The following is a 19,144-nucleotide window of genomic DNA, read 5'->3' on the forward strand; positions in this document are numbered from 1 at the left end:
GTTACATTCCTAATGGAACTAATTTTAAAAGTAAAGAGCACTTGCTGTCATTAAACTACATATCTCATTATATGTTTCTGTTATCATGCTTGTAAATATATATTTTAATATAAATAAATATACATATATTCTTATTTACAGTAGTATTTGAGGATTTTATTGCATTCAACCACAGGAGCATTTAGTGAAATCAGATACTGATATTGGATGTTTAGTTCTGGATCACATCTGGATTATTACACATCTGGATCTGGACTATTCCAAGATGTGTTCCTTTTAGAAGTTTAGAGCTACTTTCAGTAATTTAATACTCATACTGAGTTATACTGGCATGTTATTTCATCAGCACTGTAATGATATTGATGTAAATTAAAGATTCTCAAAATTAAAATGCCATGTATTATGCAGGATAGATCATAAATAAAAGCCTAGCACATTGGAGCAAGTGCCCTAAAACAAGCTTCCTCAGTAGAGTGTAAGAGAGAAGACAGACACTTTATAGGGAGCGAGTAAACTTGTGAACTTTTCAAGGCCAAAAACTGAGATGGAGAAACGCCAGCGATTATGCTAGAATGTGCCTGGCACAATGTTCTTTTTAAAAATGATTCAGACTAGACTTGGAGATAATGGTTCACACAAGACCCTATATGATAGACATATGAAGGTCAATTTGGATATGATGGTGGTTTTATGAAATCAGGAGATGACAAAAAGAGGTGGGGCGATGTCACCCCACCTTCACCGAGGGTATAAAACATGTGTACAAATTCTGTATATTTGTGAGTGTCGCCCAAGGGTCCATTGGGAATACATTCTCCATGCTCAAAAGGAATAAAGGACCTGCACTTCTGAATTCTGAAGAGTCTTCTCATATTTCTTAGTTCGTTTGATTCTTTTTATTTTCTTTCAACAAACAATTGAATTTGTTTTATTTTACAAACCATAAATAGTACATAGGCTTGGTGGTCAAACAAGTGTCGAGTCACGACAATATACTGCAACATAAATATGCAACGTGTTTGTCAGTGACATTGTTTTAAACCACAAAAAAAGTAAAACTTACCCTTCGGGTTAACTTTCTCAGTACTGCCAGAAAGCAGTAATATAGAGAGAAGGCCTTGAAGTCTATTAGTTTATAGTCAAAAACAGTTTTCAGATAAGCAAAATGTATCAGAGGTTTCAAGCAACTGCAATTATGTTTTCCCCCTGACAAGCCCTTGTTTCATGTCATGCGATTATACCTCTGCAGTTCTCTTCGCTCTCTCTCTTTTGAGAGACACTGGAGTTGAATATCAGAGCCATGTAAATCTAATCAATTATGCAGTTTTACAGATAAAATATTGGTAAATCAAAACACATTTTCAAAAAGTCACAGTATAATGAGAAATTTAAATTGGAAACAGAAACCATTTGTTATTAGAAATGCCAGAGTGAGGTGGTGACTTGCCATCCATAAATTTTGTCATCCTTTTATATTCCTTTAATCTCCAGGCCCCAGTGCTGGCACTATTTCAAGATTTTTAATGAACCCAGACATCAGAGACATCAAACCCTGGTGATGCATTGTCCATTTGTATCAGTGAAGACAAAAGGAGGGTGTGTGAGATGAGATGCGTAGTTCTGCTGTCAAATTTTAACATTTGCTTTCTCGAAAGGGTCATTAATGCTTTCTGTGTTTTAGACCATCATCAAGTACGTGCAGCGGGTACAACAGTTTCACAACACTGGCTGAAATTAAATGCATCTACAGCAACTGTGTGCAGTATTGAGAGACATGCATCAGACGGCACGCACCCCTCTTTGGCTCCACCAAATTCTGGCTTCTTTTGGGGGCTCAGTGGTTCCTACGGGAGACCAGAATAGAAGTTGAGCATCTTGCTGTGATCCAAAGAAAGTGTGCCAAATGCTATCAAAACTGGATTAGCAGACAACAATTGTGTTTAATGAAGGCAGGAAGAAAAAAGGGCAGTTTCCAAGTAACCCATGAATGGAATTTTGATTTTGATGGTTTTGATTTTGCATCTAAGCTTTACCCATTTGTTTAAAAATACTATATTAAATACCCAAATATGCATTTGCATATATCTCATGGCCTTGTGTGATATCGTTATTATAATCACTTCAAATCACATATGACTAGATGTGAAAGGAAAGAAAGAAATGTCTCGATAGTGAGAGAAGGGCACATCATCTGTGACAACCATGCACTTATTGTAAAATAAGGCTGTTATTGCAGAAGAGCCACTACGAACGTTTTAGCAGTAGTAGTGCACAGCAGGCCTTGTTTGAACCTACTGCTCGCACAGCTGCCCAGTCACTCTCATGCATTTGTTTCAGGAGAATTGGCTGTAATATAAGCACGACCGATTTGACTGAATAGCTGTTACCCAAGACTGTCACTTACTATCACTTATTACTAGGGCAAGAAGTAGCTATATCCTGATGCACATTCTTATAAGTTATCACGGTTGTAAAGTGATTACGTTATAGTGTAGTGAATTATAAACGAATGGCTAATTAAGACATTAGAACTAAATAATTGATATTCAAGCCCAAAACATCACTGTACTGTATTGCAGTTTTAAAATATATATAATAGTAAACTTTCAAAAATATAAAATAAATAATTATGAACTGTTTAGAAAATAAAATAGCCAACTTGTTTGAGGATCCTCAGTTTGGTAGTAGTCTGTTGCTATATTGATGGGCTATTTTCTGCCTGGCACTCTTGTGGAGCTTGCAAAGTGCCCCCAATCTCTATGCAATGCCTGGTGCACACAGTTAATACATAACCGGGGAACTGGTTTTTGAATCCTGACATTTGGAGAGAATCTCCTGCTGACTTAATCATGGCAAATATTGCGTGTCATTTGTTAGCCACACATGGACCTGGCTGATGGTAGTAGTAGTAATTCGCCTCTGCTGTGCGAGGGCTCCTGGAGCGCTCTGTCGTGGTGTCACTGCGCTCCCTGCTCTTATTTTCCTGTCGTGCCTGCCCATAGAAATGACAATGGGGATCATCATGCAATAGATATTTATGGAAATATACTGGTGATGACTATGTATGTTAAAAAAAGAAGAGAGGAAGGGAAAGAGGGAGAGGGACAGGCAGAGAGAAAGAGAGATACAGAAAGAGGGAGAAATGAGGAGTGAGGCAGAGGGGGGCAGGGAGAGAGGGGTGCTGACAGAGCAAGAGGGGAAAATAGAGGTAGAGAGAGAGAGTTCCACAGACAAACACGGAGAAAATTAAAACAAGTAAGATTTTAGATTTAACAAATTAGTAAAAGATATTTTATTTTTTTACTTTTATGCAGAAACACTGAAACTTTGTTATACCGTTATACTGAAATACCTGGTTTACATCTTTAAATGTCCAGTGACGAGCGCTCCGAGGGCCTCAGCCAATCAAAAGTCTTCCAGTGTGACCCGACGTGACGCCGCCAGCCAATAGGATCGCGCCTTGCGTTGACGGAGGAAACATGGCGCTACACATAGCCCGAGCTTGCAGGAAGGAGTCGGTTCAGTAAGTGTTAAACACCTGACAGGGTGCTGTTCTTTTTAGACTCTCTGCCCTTCACACTTATTTTAGTACTGCAGTGTGCGTCTGTCGTCCCCCCCGACATTCCCAAAACTGCAACAAAGCTGATAGAAGCATTTGCCGCTAGCTTTTGTGCTAGCCGCGTCTGACCTGCGCTTCGCTCTGACGTTCAGGTGGATGTTTGGGGGTTTGGTTCATTTCGCGAGTGGAAATGAAGTCAGTCAGCTGTTGTGAAGAAACACGTTTCACTCTTTTAGAAACCACGAGCTGGTTGTGAAGCGACTTTGAACTGTTCGCTGTTGACGCAGCGCGAAGTCAGTGAAATCAGCCTCTTATTTGGCGCCTTGTTCGAACTTGCCCGTTCCACCTTAAATGGTGCTGCGATTGCTTTCTTTCGCCTCAAACAGATTTCGGGCCCAAGCGCCAGAATGTAGACTAACTTCAGACTCACCGACACGGCTGTTGCCTGAGCTGGCTGTGTGTGCGGAGTGCGTGGTCTAATGCAGGAGGAGGCGGGCACTGAGCTTTGTCCTCAGCCAACCCCGCCTGCTGAACTTAGTCCAGCTTCATATACATTTATACCACATCTACACGTAAAGCATGCACAGGAGTTCTTATAAGGACGTTTGTTTGAGGCTTTCTTAAATTAAACGCTTAATCAGGGAAGTACACGTCCTGATGTTCTGCCTGTTGGCCAGAATAGTTATTTTCTGATTTTATTCATGGTTGTCCACTTCTGAATTTGCAGAATGCAGTATACTTGTTTATGTGGGGGTGTTTAGAATATGCAGAGCTGGTGCTGCCGCTGTAAAGTGTGGAAATCTGTACAATAGGTTATAAAATGACAAAGTTATGTGTTTTAAATTTGCTCAATGATGGGAAAAAATGCTTGACTGTAGAGTTCTTCAGTTCCAGTCCTGGAAAGCTGGTATCCAGCATAGTTTGGTGATTTACCTGCTCAAACACACTTTAACTCATACGTTAAAGAGGAATTCCACAGATTTAAGTTGCATAATTACACTATTATGATATAAACAGAGTCATCGTGATTGGTTTGATGTGAAATGGTTTGTTGTAGAGAAAATAACAGACATGGGTTTCTTCTAGTAGTGCTTATAAGAACCAGTGATCACAATGTCCACAACACAAACATATACATTTTATTTACTATCCAATATCACCAGTGAATTTACACTTCTGTTCTGAGTTCTTACATGTAATATTAATGATAGTAAAATAGTGGTAAATCTGACAAAATATGCTTTCTTTGGGGACTGTTTTGCCTTAAAATGCCCTGCATACACCCCTTCACCATGAACATGTTTTAGGCCGAAACTAATCACAAAACTATCGTAAAGCAGCGTCTCAGCCATCAGACAGAGTATTCGTAGCTGATTAATGCAATAGCTTTTTGTGAGGAAGCTTTTAGAGGCATTTAACATTTTTCCTCCAGATGTTTGGTTTCCATCACCAGCATTGTGAACAGTATGAACTCAGTAAGTTTCTCTAGAACTTAACATTTCACACCAAACCACCCGGAATAACTTTGTTTATATCTTAACTGTTGACTTGTTTGAAAAATTGGTTACCCTTCAGCTGCAGGGTTTAATGGTTGTGACTTTAGGAAGTTAGGAAATCACCAGACTGCTGAACTCCAATTGTCCACGACTAGAACTGAGGGACCCTGCTATAGGCTATAAGATTTTGAAGCAGTTGCCATATTTACTTACATCATTGCTTGTTTTTGATTTTGAATATGACTGTTTATATTTAGATGATGGTTTGTTGTGAGATCTGTTGATCATTTGTGGTTTATTTCTATAATTTCTGATGACTTTGGTGGCTGTTCTTTATCTGTCTTCTATTCAGTCTTTATGGTGATTATAATTAAAAATACATTATTTTTATATAAAAGAAAGGAATAAGGGACCAAAAGAGTGTTTCTGTAACAGGGTCACACACTGGTCTGAAAGCACTATTGGTGAAGCAAAATTCATATCCAGATGGATCCCTGAAATGCGTGGCTAAATTAGAAATGCTACGAAAGTCCGAAAAGACCCATGTGCTGGAGCATTCATTTGAAAATATGTAATGATGTCTCGACAGGTGGTAATGTCTTTCACAGTGCATGCACCTGCCTTGTTGTTCTAATTTCCTTTTCATAGTAGGCTTTTTTGGGTATTGGGGGCTATGCACCATTTTCAGATTGAGGTCAGAATAAGTTGGAATGAAAAGAATTTGTGTGTTTGGTTGAATGAAAAATATAAGGTCACACTATGCATTTTGGAGATTGAGTGTTTTTTTTTATGTATTTGCCTTTGCCAGCCTGACTCAACATTAGATAAAATTTTTTAATACTTTGGCGTACTCTGTAAAATACTTATAATGGGTATACTTATTCAACAGTTCTGTTTGCTTTTTTTTTTTTAAAGATTAATTACTGTTGTGTCAATATCAACATCACACCTAAAAACCTAGAAGACGGATATGGATTCACTGCTTGTTATAGATAGTAAATAAAATGGCTGTATTTGCATTGTAGACATCCCGACCCCTGGTTCCCATCACCACCACCATAAAGAAATCAGAAACTGTTGATAAGTTTTTGCACAGCACTTGTTATCAAACCACTCTAAATGATTTAGAATGTTTACATCTCAACAGTTTTATTATGCAGAAGTTGCAAGGGAAAAAAACGTAATTAGAATTAAATGCAGAATAGAAAAATGTGTGAACATATTCCAGTCTATATTTCAGAAATATTTCAGAACAGTTGACAAGGCAATTAAGCTAAAAAACTGATACATTAAAATTGTCCTTTTAAAACTTTACAAACAAATCAGTATAATGTCCCACCACAATTACCTACTACTGTACTTTGTTAGGATGCTAGGCTACATCTGTAGATGATTAATTTTGAGAGATTTTAATGAGGAACTTCAAAGAGTTTAAATGTCAATTACAAAGAAACTTAGTTTAAAGGTCCTAGTAAGCTGTCCATATTGGTCATCAGAACATGGTGCCAGATGGCTTTAATTCAAGGCAGCTGATTTTCCAGAGGCGCTGTGCTGATGGCCCAGCTCATCTATAGTGTGAAGTGACTGTCACGCCAGACTTCGTCATATTCTCAGCTCGTGTGTGAGCGAGAGGTGTGTACAGTGACAGTTTTAGTGACTGAGGTTCTCTGAGGCGCTGCCATAAGGGTGTGTTTAGCTCTGTTAATTAAAGCCACCAGTTTCTCTTTGTCATTTCTGGAAGATATAGCCATTTGCTCAGGTCTTACAATGGGGCACATGTGAACTAATTAAGTTTTGATTTTGATTATGTATTTTGCACTTGGACCCATATTATTTTTTTGTTAGAATTGTTGGTATTAACTATATTATTTTAAGTATTATTATTTTTCATAGGACAAATTTATCAGTTTACCACTTTTTATAATTAACATTTATTATCTTGTGTCCCCCCTGCCCAAGATAATATAAAGCAAAGAGAATTGTTCAGGAAGTGAGGTTGCACACATGGCTTCATTCTGGACTCTGTAGATGTATGTGGTTTATGGAAAACCGGCTTCTACTAGAGCGAGAGCAGGCTGTAGTATGTCAGCAACGCCAGCTTGTCAGAGATACAGCCGCATCCTATAGGAAACATTGACTGCCGCCATGAACTCGACAAGTGATGAAAGTGGCCTAGAGCTTTTCAATTACACTGCCAAGGCCTAGGCCCTATAAGTTAATGGGCAGGTTTTCCTTTTGAGGCCTGCCAAGGCTTTATAGCACAGGTTATAAAACCCTGAAGTGTAATGTGCTACTATAACTTTTTCAATTAAGAGCAACTGTGCAAAGGCCCACAGATACCTGGCAGCGATGGGAACCAATTTTGGGAAGGGGATTTAGCATAAATCAAAGGTGAATTTTGTAATAGCCCCAGTTTACAAACTATGTAGGGAGAAATGTGATTTTAATAGATTCTTACACACCTTTCTTTTAGAATTACACCTGGAGTGTTGGTCATTTTATGCTATCATTTATGTGGTCATTTTATACCCACTTTGTGTTATAATCAGGCTTTCTTTGCAGTCTGTCCCAAAGTACCTCAGGCCAAATACTATGAAGGTGAACCTGTTTCAGTAGAATAAAACAGTTGGATAGAAATGTTCAAGCTGTCTTCCATTCCAGTATTCAAAATGTATGGAAACAGGGCTGAAAAAGGAATATTTTTATATTGATTTCACAAGAGTGAAATTTTCAAATTGCAAGAACAGAAATTTTAGTTCCTGCAAGCAGTATTGAACCTAATAACATGGAGCTAGTGAATTGTCTGTAGATGAGTTAGACCAGTCAAAAGCAACCAAACACCAAAGTGAGCGTAACGGCCACACAACCATGACTCACTGGTAGTTCTCAAAAATCAAGTTAGAAAAAGTGGATATCCTGGTCTTCCAGGAAAAATTGATCTTGACCTTAATCTGTAGGAAGCAATTGCAATTTGAAATTGCTGTCACAATATTGGTCAGAAAAAAAGATTAGATATATTAGATATTTCCCACAAACTGCTTACCCCTATATCGCTGAGTTAAGAGAAGTTTGAATATTCAAAGCTAGCTGGTTCGCTCATCTGGTTCCTCATAGAGCAGGCGTTACCTTTGGAATCCGAAAGAAAAACAAGTGAGTGTTGAGTAAATAGTGATGTGTTGACAAGTCATTTCCTCACTGATTGGTGCTGGTGACCATAGCAGAGGTGTGTGGCCTTAATCCATTCGGGCCGACTCAAAGAAAGCAACTTAAGCCCACTGTAAGTAAGTGCTACAGTCAAATGGCTAGACTTGGATAGGCTCCTAACATTGAGCAACCCTGCTGCAGTAGACCAGGTGCGAATGAAGCAAACACAAGTCTGCGGTGACTTTAGTATGGAATAACAGAGGCATTTCAAAGCCAGTCCTAGTGTTTCCCATTGTAAAGTTTCTGAAGTTGTAATCAAGCAAGGGACTTGTATATTTTTCTTTGCCGGGCACACGCTCTAGAAAACATGACTGAGTGAAAGAGCAACACAGGCCTTTCCAAAAAAAAGACCCTTATTTCTGGCTCTCTCCAGTGCATCAATAAATCGCTCTATTACCTGTTGTTGACCCTCCTAAGCTGGCCTTTGAAATTTGTTACAGAGCATTAACTTAACACATGTTGGTGGGGGGAAAACAAAGAGCTGGTAACAGGATTGGGGGCCAGCTGAGTAAACTGAGTGTGGAGGGATGGCAGTCTGGAGTGCTCTTGTCCTGGAGGTAACTGAGAAGATCCATACGGCCAACAGATGGAGATTTGTGCTCCGGGTCCCCACAGACAAAAACAGCGACCCAAACAAGTGCCTCTGCTCTTGCATTAAACGCTTTGATCAACAGAAGATCTTGGCCAGAGAGCAGCACCTCAGATACGCCATGGACTCGCATCTGTATAAACATGGCCTTTTAGGAATGTGTGAACAGTGTAACAATAGAGTCCTGTTCTAGTGGTCTTGAGCTCAGAGCAGGACTAGACTTTGGTTAGACTGAGCATGGTGCATAGATTAAATGAACAGTGTAGGAAATGCAATATATTTAAAAAAAAAAAAAAACTTTGTTTATTGTTTATATAATGTTATTACATAACATTAGAATATTATGAGCATATAACATTAGTTAGTACCTAATTTTTCCAAACAATGTAAACATTAATAATAAGAAGAAATGGAGTAGTACAACCATCATTAATACAAATATTAATACACCGTTAAATGCTTATTCATATTATTCACCTAATAATAGAAACAGTCATACTAATTATACAAGTTATAATAATAATAATAATAATAATAAAAATAATAATATAATAATAATAATTATTATTATTATTACTAGTAGTAGTAGTAGTAGTAGTAGTAGTGGTGGTAGTAGTAGTAGTAGTAGTAGTAGTGGTAATAATAATAGTATATTAATTAGTATTATTATAGTGTTATTAGTATTATTATTTCCCATATATTATCCTTGCATTCTTCTTCGTCTTTCCAGTTTGGCAGAATTATCATTGTTTCCATTCTCTTTCTTTTAACAGGATGTTTACAGCACAGTGCTCAACGGTCTTAATTGATTTTCTGTCCATTAGCCTTTCAGTTCTCCTGAGCCGTTTGCAATATTAAGATTAAGTAAACTGGCTAATTCTGAGAAAACAGCCATAGAGAAAGCACACTAATTTTTCCTGCAGATGGCTGAATTATACTGCAATTTATTTGGCTTGTTGTATGATGTGCACATAGTAATGAACTTTAGCGCTTCTTCGCCGGCAGCGCTGTCTGGTTAGAACAGCAGTGGGAGCTGTTTTGGCTGAGGTGGTTGTAATTTTCTCTGCATCCTCATGAGGGCAGTGTTCACAACGTTCTGCTCAAGTTTGTATTTGTGGCAGACTGGTAGTCTGTTTACTCTGAGGCCAATGAAGAGTTTCAGATTTGGAACAAAATCTGTGATGAATTTCTTGGCAATTAGATTTTGTTTGCTGAGTTTCAGTTCTTATAAGTAAGGCACCATCATAATTATAATTACTTTTTGCAAAAGAAATATGTGGTTTACATCCACAAAAAGGCTAAAGTGGTTTAATGCAGGTTGCTGTCAGATTAATGAATCGCTTTCCATAGCACTGTCAGAAACAGATTGTTTAAATGTTCATTAAAATGTTGTAAATATTGGAGTCATAAACAGTCATTAAATTGTGATTATGCTTTAGTTTTTTTCCAATTAAACACCCATAAATCATCCATGTCAACATTTGATCATTTACAGGCATGCTGTGTAATAACAACAGATCCATTAGACAGTTGATTCAACATGAAATATACTTGATTGCATGCATTTCTGGAAAACTGATTTTATTGCGGCTTTATAGCCTTTAGTAATTTACCTCTGTAAATCACTGAGAGCTATAAACCACATGTGGTAAGTCTGATAAGCAATTTCTAAAGAAAAGACTGCAGCAGATAGAACTTACAGAGAAATTTGTTACTTGCATTGAAACATGCGATGAAAGGGTGTCCCTCCTTTGTTTAATGACTGGATGAAAAAAATGAAATATTTACAGAACATAAGCAATAAGAGGAGTAATAATAGCAGGAGCAGATTTCCCATGGTGCTGCACATGTAAATGGAGAGTGTGGAGCCCTGAGGTTGGGTCCCACTCTCTGACATCCCTGTGAGGGTCCAAAGCCCCGCCAATGTTTCATCACTTCTCATTATCTTTGGAAATGAGTGCGTCCTGGTACAGGCTTCACAGTGGGCGGTATGACTGCTGCAGTGGGCCGTGGACGATAGGTGGAGCTGCCCGTCATGAGTTACATGTTCTTAATCTGTCTCCATTTGGCTTGGAAACTGAAGTGTTGTCTGTGCTTATATTTACAACCGGGCACATGATATACTCTAATGGTGTTGCAAAATGCTTTGGATTTATTAAACGCCAGTTGTATTTTCTATAAATACTTTGCAAATTTCCTGGTGGTTTGAAGCTTTATGCCCACTGAGCTGGATGAACATTGAGTGAAGCTGAAACTAAAGCTCTGGCTCCTGGAGCAACAGGAATATTGTGGATTTATTAAGTGATTTAATGTTAATTTTATTGAAGCTATTAAATGCTGGTTTATGTTACTGGGCTTTTCTTATCATAATTGCTCAGGGTATTTTCTGTTACTGAAGACGGGATTCTTGGTTGCAGGATTCTTGGTTGGATTCCTGGTTCCCATTCTCCTATTTAGGAGAGCTTTGGATGAAACGGAAATAATTATTAAGAAATATGATTCTAGATTTTGACCATAAACTGCTTGTCTGTCTTGCTCTCTCTTATTTGTTATTTTTGAAATGATGAAGTGAATAAAAACATAATGAAAAAACATACACCATTAACATACATTGTGGACATGTATGTGCTTTTCTGAGCCCTGGAATTATTTATTTTATGTTAGTTTAAGAGGCAAAAGGTGCACAGGGTAGGTTTTATTTTTCTGTTCTAAGAGACATCTTTTTATACAGCACTTAAATGAGCACTGAATTAAGTATTGATTGCCATGCATTGTACTGCACTGTTGTATTTTATTGTATTGCACTGTCCTGCTTTTCTCTGGGTATCAACAGTGACTTTTTGTTTCTAGCAGTATCTGAGCTCAGCACTGGCTTTCTCTCTAACCTATTGGTAACTAGCAAAGATACTTTCTCTAGACAGACAAAGCACTTCTTGTAAGTCGCTCTGGATAAGAGTGTCTTCTAAATGCTGTAAATGTAAATGTAATTAAAAAGTCTTGAATATTTTCCTGTTTTTTTTTCTCTACATTTAAGGTACCTAAGAAAAAAAATATTCTAAACTGTACAAACTGTACAAAAATGGATATTTAATATTTTTTTTATTTATACTCCACACATAGGCTATACCTACACCAATCTCCATTGTATATTGACAGCTAAGTGTATTTTATCACGTTTTTATTACATTTTAACAACATCCAGATTTCACTTGCCGATTTGCCTATTTTAACAAATTCTAAAGAGAAATTATTTTATGTATTTAAGATGGTGAAATTTCATGATAGTAGCAGTGTTTCTTCAGTGTTATTTTCAAGGCTTGGCTAAAGCAAATATGATAAGATATTACCTTTTTTGTGAATAACCAGTTTCCTCCCTTTCTTTAAAAATTATATTAGGTTTGTGGTTAGCTTCTTGGCTATCTCTAATTTGAGTGTTTCTTACATTCTTTATTTTCTTCTGTTTTTTTTCATCATGACCCTGAGCAAAATAGCAGCATTATACAACGTGACCTCGTTCAGAACTCAAGGTCGTCTAGGATAATTTGTCCTTGAATGTTCGCTGTTGCTCTTAAACCTCACTGGGATCAGCTCCTGAACAAGGCAAACAAGGCCCGGTGTACTCTCAGACTCCACCCCTTCTGTGTGCCACCTGGATGTCCTCTGTTCAGAGTGGTTGCTCTTGATGACCCCGCCCATGCAGACATCCTATCAGTGCATGTGTGTGTGTGCATGTGTGTGGTGACTGGGTGCAGACGTTTGAGGTAGAAGCCAAGCAGGCGAGTACGGCTGTTTGCTTTTTCCCCTTAATGGGGTGTGTGATGGGCCCCTGGTCACATCACTGGGAGTAGCGCCCTGTTAGTGCTGCAGCTCATTAGAAGCCGGCCACGGTCCCACCGCACACACACACACACACACACACACACACACACACACACACACACACACACACACAAAAACACAGTCTCTCAACTTCATGCGCTCTCACAAAAGTCTCTGTTCTCCAAGGACAGGTGTCTGAGTCCATATCACTCATCCTAATGATGCATGCGTCTTTCCATGTTAGCCAGCCACAAGTTGGTTACAGTCAACAGCTTAGGGTTTTTTTTTCTTCTTCTCCGTACACATAATGTTTGTTTGGTTAGTTTTTGTTTGTTTATTGTTTCCAGATGGCAGCCCTCGACTCCGCTTTCGTGGCTTTCAAGTTCCCAGCGAGCGTTTTATAGCCTTGGCTCGAGTGCTTATCCTGTTTCCTAGCCCCGGCTTTATGACGGGCACTTTTTTCCCCTCCAAACTGGGAACAACTGTCAGAAACTGTCTGCACCTTTTCCAGTGTGAAAAGCAGCTAATCTTTGTTTTGACCCCACAAGGTTTAGCTCAGGTATAAGGGTCACTTGTGAGGCGAGCGTCCCCAAGGCTGCTGTTCTCCTCAGTTTCGTGTTGAGAGCAGGCCAAACTCCTTTGTTGGTAGAGGTGCAATGAAATGTGGTGCTTTTGTTACAAGGAAGAACTGATGAGGCTAGAAACCTTTTCCCATGGCTGGGTCTGTACACCATTAAGGACACGTCACTTATTTACAGGAAAAGAGCAGGTCAGCACTGGCTGTAAACGTGGGGGTGGACAGCCTTACTCATCGGATGCGGTTAAGGGTGGGAGTCTAATCAAAGTTCACGGCTCTGTTAAACCCTCCACTCCTTTAACAGGGTCTTTTCTCCAGTGCTACTCGATGGCTGATTGCTTTTTCATTCCAATTCCCTTAATCTCATTTCTGCTAGTGACTTAACCCAAGACTGCAGGAAGGGATCCAGGGGTCCAGTGGGTGAAGCCAAAAGAAGCAGCTTTGTTTTGGGTGAAAGCTGGCACGATCTAAAGTCTATTCCATCAGTATCTGTCCTTTAGCAAGGCTCCTGCGTTGCGCGTGGCTGATCATAGTGGAGAAGTGGTAGTAGAAAAAACACTGTGCTGACACTGTTGGTCAGGGCTTATCCTGTGTCAGCTTTAATCACAGGATCATTAGTGTGTTGTTAAGGAGCTGAAAGAGCTGTGCTGCAGTAGTGGAATACAGGCTACTACGTGGTCTGGCCCGGCTATGACCCTGAGCCGGGTGTGCCTGTGACGTGAGTTGTTTGTATTTCCCTTGCACCACGTTGCTCAGTTAATCTCTTTGCTGACCGCTCTGTGACACGGGTCGGGAAAAGGACAGTGGCACTTGGCCACACGGTCCCTCAACCTTGTTATCATGTCATGCTTTTCCATAAATAGCTCTCAAGTCTCTGATGATAAAATGGAAAAGACTTTGTCGTTGGAGTTTTGGGATCATTTTTGCTCACATTTAATGGATGTAAAAAAAAAAAGTCGGGGTAAAAATATGTGCTGTAATTCTTATGTTATACATTTTGATTTTGGCAAACTATCAAGATTAATTCTGGCCATTTTGCTTGGCTCACCAATGCCAAGAAGGCTGCTGCTATCTGCTTGAAGTTGTCTTCATTCCTCCTGACAAATATACTTAAATGTTTTCATTGTAGACCATAAATTTGACAATAAAGCTTTAGAATGTTCCAAATTGAGCTGCTTTTGTTATGATTTTGTTTTGTCTGTAGTTGCTTAAAAATTATATCTTCTGTAAATTTGTAGAATTAACTAAATGGAAAATTATGAAACGGATAGTTATTGTACTCAGATCAGACTGCCTGAGCTGTTCTATAATACTTGCATCATGTACACACGCATGATAACATGGAATTCCACATTAATGTGTGAAGACAGTCACTGATGTCACTGATGTCACAAAACCATGTATCACCATTTTGTCAATTTCATCTTTAGAGTGTATGAAGATTTCATGGTGAGAAGACCAATAGAACTTGTCCAGAGTTATTTGGAATAACATCTTACACTCTTAACTCTTAGAAATGAACTTCTTAACTTCCATTGACATTTTTTTTTTAAGTAATTTTTCAGATAATTGATAAAATAATCTTTGACCATTATATTGGTTAGCAACTGCTTAGCAGTCATAACATGCTGTCAATGAAGTACATTGCTTGAAGGAAGAATTGTTTACTGTTTTATTTGTTTATTGTTAATGTGTTTTCTTTATTTTCAGTAAAGAAGGTACAGGTGCCTTGTAGTCATAGAGGTAATACAACATCTGGAGCCGGTGAGGCTTCAACCATTGTTTACAGTGTCTGAGTTTTTTATGAACCAACTGATTTAAGTGTTCAAGCTCAGAGCGTAATAAGCTGTCAATAAGCTGTTTCCACTATGAAAATGTTAAGACACCATAATATTCTAACTTTCTTTTCTGTCTGATTTGTGTGTCTGTTTATAGCTGATTCATTCAGACAGTGAAGACGGTTCTGTGTTGATCACAGAGCTGATATGCCCAGACTAGGGTTGTCATGATACCAGAATTTAGATTTTGACACAGATACCATGTTGTATGGCAGTAGTCAATACTAAACGATACTGTGGCATTAAGTTTAAAAGGCTCTGTGTCTGAGCACCAAATGTCTATTGGATTAAATTTATATTTACTGCTTAGTTAATGTTTTTTTCCCCCTCTTTTTTATTAATTTTATTTTTCATACATAGAAAACTCATGCAGGTGAAATACAACGTGAACCTGGTGCTAACTCATTTACATAAGCAAATTGAAAGTATGTTGAATTGTTTACCAATTTGCAGTATTGAAAATGCATTAAACATTAAACTTTGGGCCTAAACTGCCTGGGTTTTACACACACACACAGGTTGTGCAGTTTGAAGTATCAGTCAAATCTAAACATCTCTTTAATGCTGCTAAAAATGTTTTTGATGACCATCTGCCCATACTGGTCTGATTCCAATACCATTCTACATCTCTATATCGGAAAGTGAGTTAACTATGAGCTTAAAAGCACAAGAGATGACTGAAATATGTTCAGCATCCTAATTTTGAAAAGGCTGCAGGCTGTAATGACATTCAAGGCAACCTGCACTCATTCTGGCTCCTGGATTTAAGGATGCAATGCATGAGAGGAATAATAATATAATGTCCAGTTTCCTATTTTGCCACAGATTGGGACTTCAAATTGGTGATGAGGAAAACTGTCTTGTACCTGACATTGAATGCCCAGACATAGCTTATGTACTTAAAGGCTGTTTCAGAGCACTGTGAAATATGCTGTGCTGTTAACTCTTGTTTTAACTTAATCTGCACATCCATATTAATGGCTATCTCCCTTCAGGCCAGCTATAGACATAAATGACTTCAGAAACATTTTACTTTGTGTCTAAAATGTAGATAAGGCATTGTTTCAACTGAGCATAGTTGACCATTGGGATTTGGAATCCCAACAGTGCCGTACACAGCCTATTAGATCCATGAAAGTGTAAATGGCCTTAGGGTGCGAAGGATGGCAGAGTTGGGCAATGTGTTGAATTGCTTGCCATGTTGCTGAGAGTTGAAGATGCCAGGATAGTGTTACAGTCAAGTGACTGGGACCTGCTGACAGGTGAAAGCTAGCAAAAAAGGAAAAATACATATATTTGATAACACTTCAGGCTGCATGACACCTACATAAGTTTTTCCTGACAACTGATGTAAACTGATACATTTTTATAAAGTAAACTTATGAATGCTGACTTCAGTGAAGTGTTACGTCTGTATATCTATATATACTGTTGCATTCAGAATGTTATGATAGTTAGCCTGAAGCTTTCTGTTTGTAGGTTGTGTGTAAACCAGGCAAAATATATGTAACTTGATAATTGAAAGTTTGTTTCATTAATAACACGGAGGCACTCTGATGCTCATTTAAGAGCATGTTTAATTGATGCACAAAATGCAAAGATCCATCTGGGGAAATGCTGTTTAGATAAAACAACCCTTTTCAAATAGTTTATTTCAAAGCTAATTATCAGCTAATAGCTGATGTGCCAACAAACAACTAGGCTAATTAGGCCTATTCTCTGATTCGGCTTTGGTGAGAGCACATACTGAATTATTTTAACACCTTTGTAAATGTCCCCAGTAGAGTCTTTTTTTTTTTCTTTTTTCTTTCAGTATCAGCCCCAGCTGCTAAATGTTTTTTCTGCGAATGACACTCTCTCATACATATTTACGTTTTAGTGGGTTTTCAAAATCCAGTTTGTCGACTGTAGAAGCATATTTGGGTGGCTTATGTTGTTTTGTTTATCTATTGCAAAGATTTTATGGCACTTTCTCTATATTGCGGAGTGCTGCTGAATCGAAAGAGCTTGCCTCATGAAATTGCCGGAGGCTGTTTTCCATGCTTATGCTGTTTGAAAGGGCAAGCAAGGAATGGTTTGTTTTGCAGAAAAGGTCCTCTGAAAGGTTTAACCTTCCAGTGCAGTCCGACAAACAGGTTTTGGAACTGCCTATTTTTTATTGCTGTCATCTGTGTGGGCTTGAATTCAGTCAGCATAAAGGGCTGTAATTATGAAGATGTGCGAGTTACAAGCCAGGTCATTTGAAAGTGACAACCCAGGAATGGGAGCAAAGCTTTGGAAGCACAGCCTTTTGAGTGCCTTTCTCTTTAATTATGCTGCCGGCTTGTCCCCACAAACCCCAGTTTGTCCAATAGGTTTTGATCTGTCCATTTAATAGTCAACCTACTAGAAGACTTCAGATCAAGGCACTGGACACAAAATATGAAATGGAACTAAACAGTTAGAGGCCTTTCTACACTAAAAAAGGTTCTGTGCCCCCTTTGGTGTTATATAGATACAGGTTCTTTGAAGAGCCATACACGACAGCTTTTCAATCAGGAAAGTTATATATGATGGTGGAAACAACATGTATAATGATAAGAAAAGCTCATTTGATGAATGGTGATGAATCAGTTAAACAGCATAATAACTAGAGATGCGCAGATAATGGAATTCTGGGCCAGTGACAGTATCTGATGTTTTTCACATGTATATCTGTCAATGTCAATGGCTGTGTATACGTCTTAGAGATGCACCTATGTGGGACTTATGGGCCGACACAGACATCTAAGATTTGGACATGTGTACATATTTGCTGATGCCATTACATAAGCATTTATAAAATATAGAAATTAAGACTAGATTCACGTGGATTAGCAAAATCAAGCAATATAACATTTATTTTTATAGGGTTGCAAATTCAGTGAAATGAATAAAATGCAGGGATTTCAGCACAGTAACCCTGTGTCACCTAAATATTCTGCTCTTCCAGGACTGTTTTAGAGAAACTTCCTATCTTGCGTCCTATGTTAGGATCTGGCAAGGTCAAGATGTGATATTTCGAAACTACTTGATCGAGGTTGGAATCAATTGTTATGTCTGTTGCCAAGCAAACGACAATACAAAATACAGGTGGAATGTTAACACGTAATCAAAATAGTATTAAAGATTAATTAAATTAAAGTTAATTGGCAAGACTGTTACTATTGTTTACCAATGTAAAAAATGTCGAAACAAGACTGAAATGTGACAGACTGGCAGTTAAGAATATTGTGCCTGCAGCCCTGCTGCTTAACAGGGTTTCATTACTCTGCAGTTTTTGTTTACATTTCCAAAAGCTTTAGCTGTTTTTGCTGCTATCACGATGATGTTTTTTTATGTCAAGTTTTCATTAACATCAACACATGAAGGAAATAAGAGGCACTGGTTAACCATTATCATGCCAATGTCAGTATGATTCTGATATCACAACATAAGTAGAAAAGAATCATTATCTGAGCTGCAGAGTGACTTAAGTGTTCTGATGTGTGTGTGTGTGTGTGTGTGTGTGTGTGTATATCTCTTTTTTAGTTCTCCTTTCAAAGAGTGTGTATTTAATGTTTTTTCTATTGTCTCTGTGCTGTTTTTGGAGGCTTATGCTTCTGGCACCCTTGGTTTGGTTTGATGTTTTGGGTGGATATTTGTCCACATTTAGAAAGAGCTCTCTTGTGTTTATCAGCTGGGTCATGGAGTGTGATGTCCTGAATGGCCATCTGAGGCACAGGCAGCGACGGAGCACCACTGGTAGTCTGGCTACAGTAGCCTGCCTGCAGACACATCGCCATGCCTTTTAGGCCATGGTTGCAGCCATGCGCTACTTCCTGCCGGCTTTTGTTTACCCTTCTGGGCCCCAGCTGTTGAGATAGGTGATAGCCGAGCTGCCCTGCTCCAAACCACCCCCCCAAAACCTGAGTCTCTGCACTGTTGCACCCCAAACCCTAAATAGGCGCATTAGACACAGCACATTAAGAGGCTGCTGGTGTGGAGGTGGGTGCATGTCTCTGAGGCCCTGGCTCTTCTCTCTCTTCACACCTCAGCACCCCA

At 38.7% G+C, this 19,144-nt stretch overlaps 1 protein-coding gene across 3 annotated transcripts in view; it reads left to right on the forward strand.

Moving 5' to 3' along the window:
* The first annotated feature begins 3,339 nt into the window (after positions 1-3,339).
* The window catches only part of clybl (citrate lyase beta like), a 100,153-nt gene continuing 84,348 nt past the window's right edge, over positions 3,340-19,144 (forward strand). Inside the window, exon 1 of one of the 3 annotated variants that reach the window (XR_005130349.1) lies at positions 3,340-3,523. Coding sequence is in view for 1 of the 3 variants with exons in the window: in XM_017695178.2 (XP_017550667.1) it covers positions 3,480-3,523 (44 nt within the window). In the remaining 2 variants the exon portion in view is untranslated. The remainder of the gene's footprint in view (positions 3,524-19,144) is intronic. The other 2 variants (XR_001857745.2, XM_017695178.2) reach the window with 2 other exon arrangements.

This window comes from Pygocentrus nattereri, chromosome 6, assembly GCF_015220715.1.
Source record: "Pygocentrus nattereri isolate fPygNat1 chromosome 6, fPygNat1.pri, whole genome shotgun sequence".
NCBI classification, from domain to species: domain Eukaryota; kingdom Metazoa; phylum Chordata; class Actinopteri; order Characiformes; family Serrasalmidae; genus Pygocentrus; species Pygocentrus nattereri.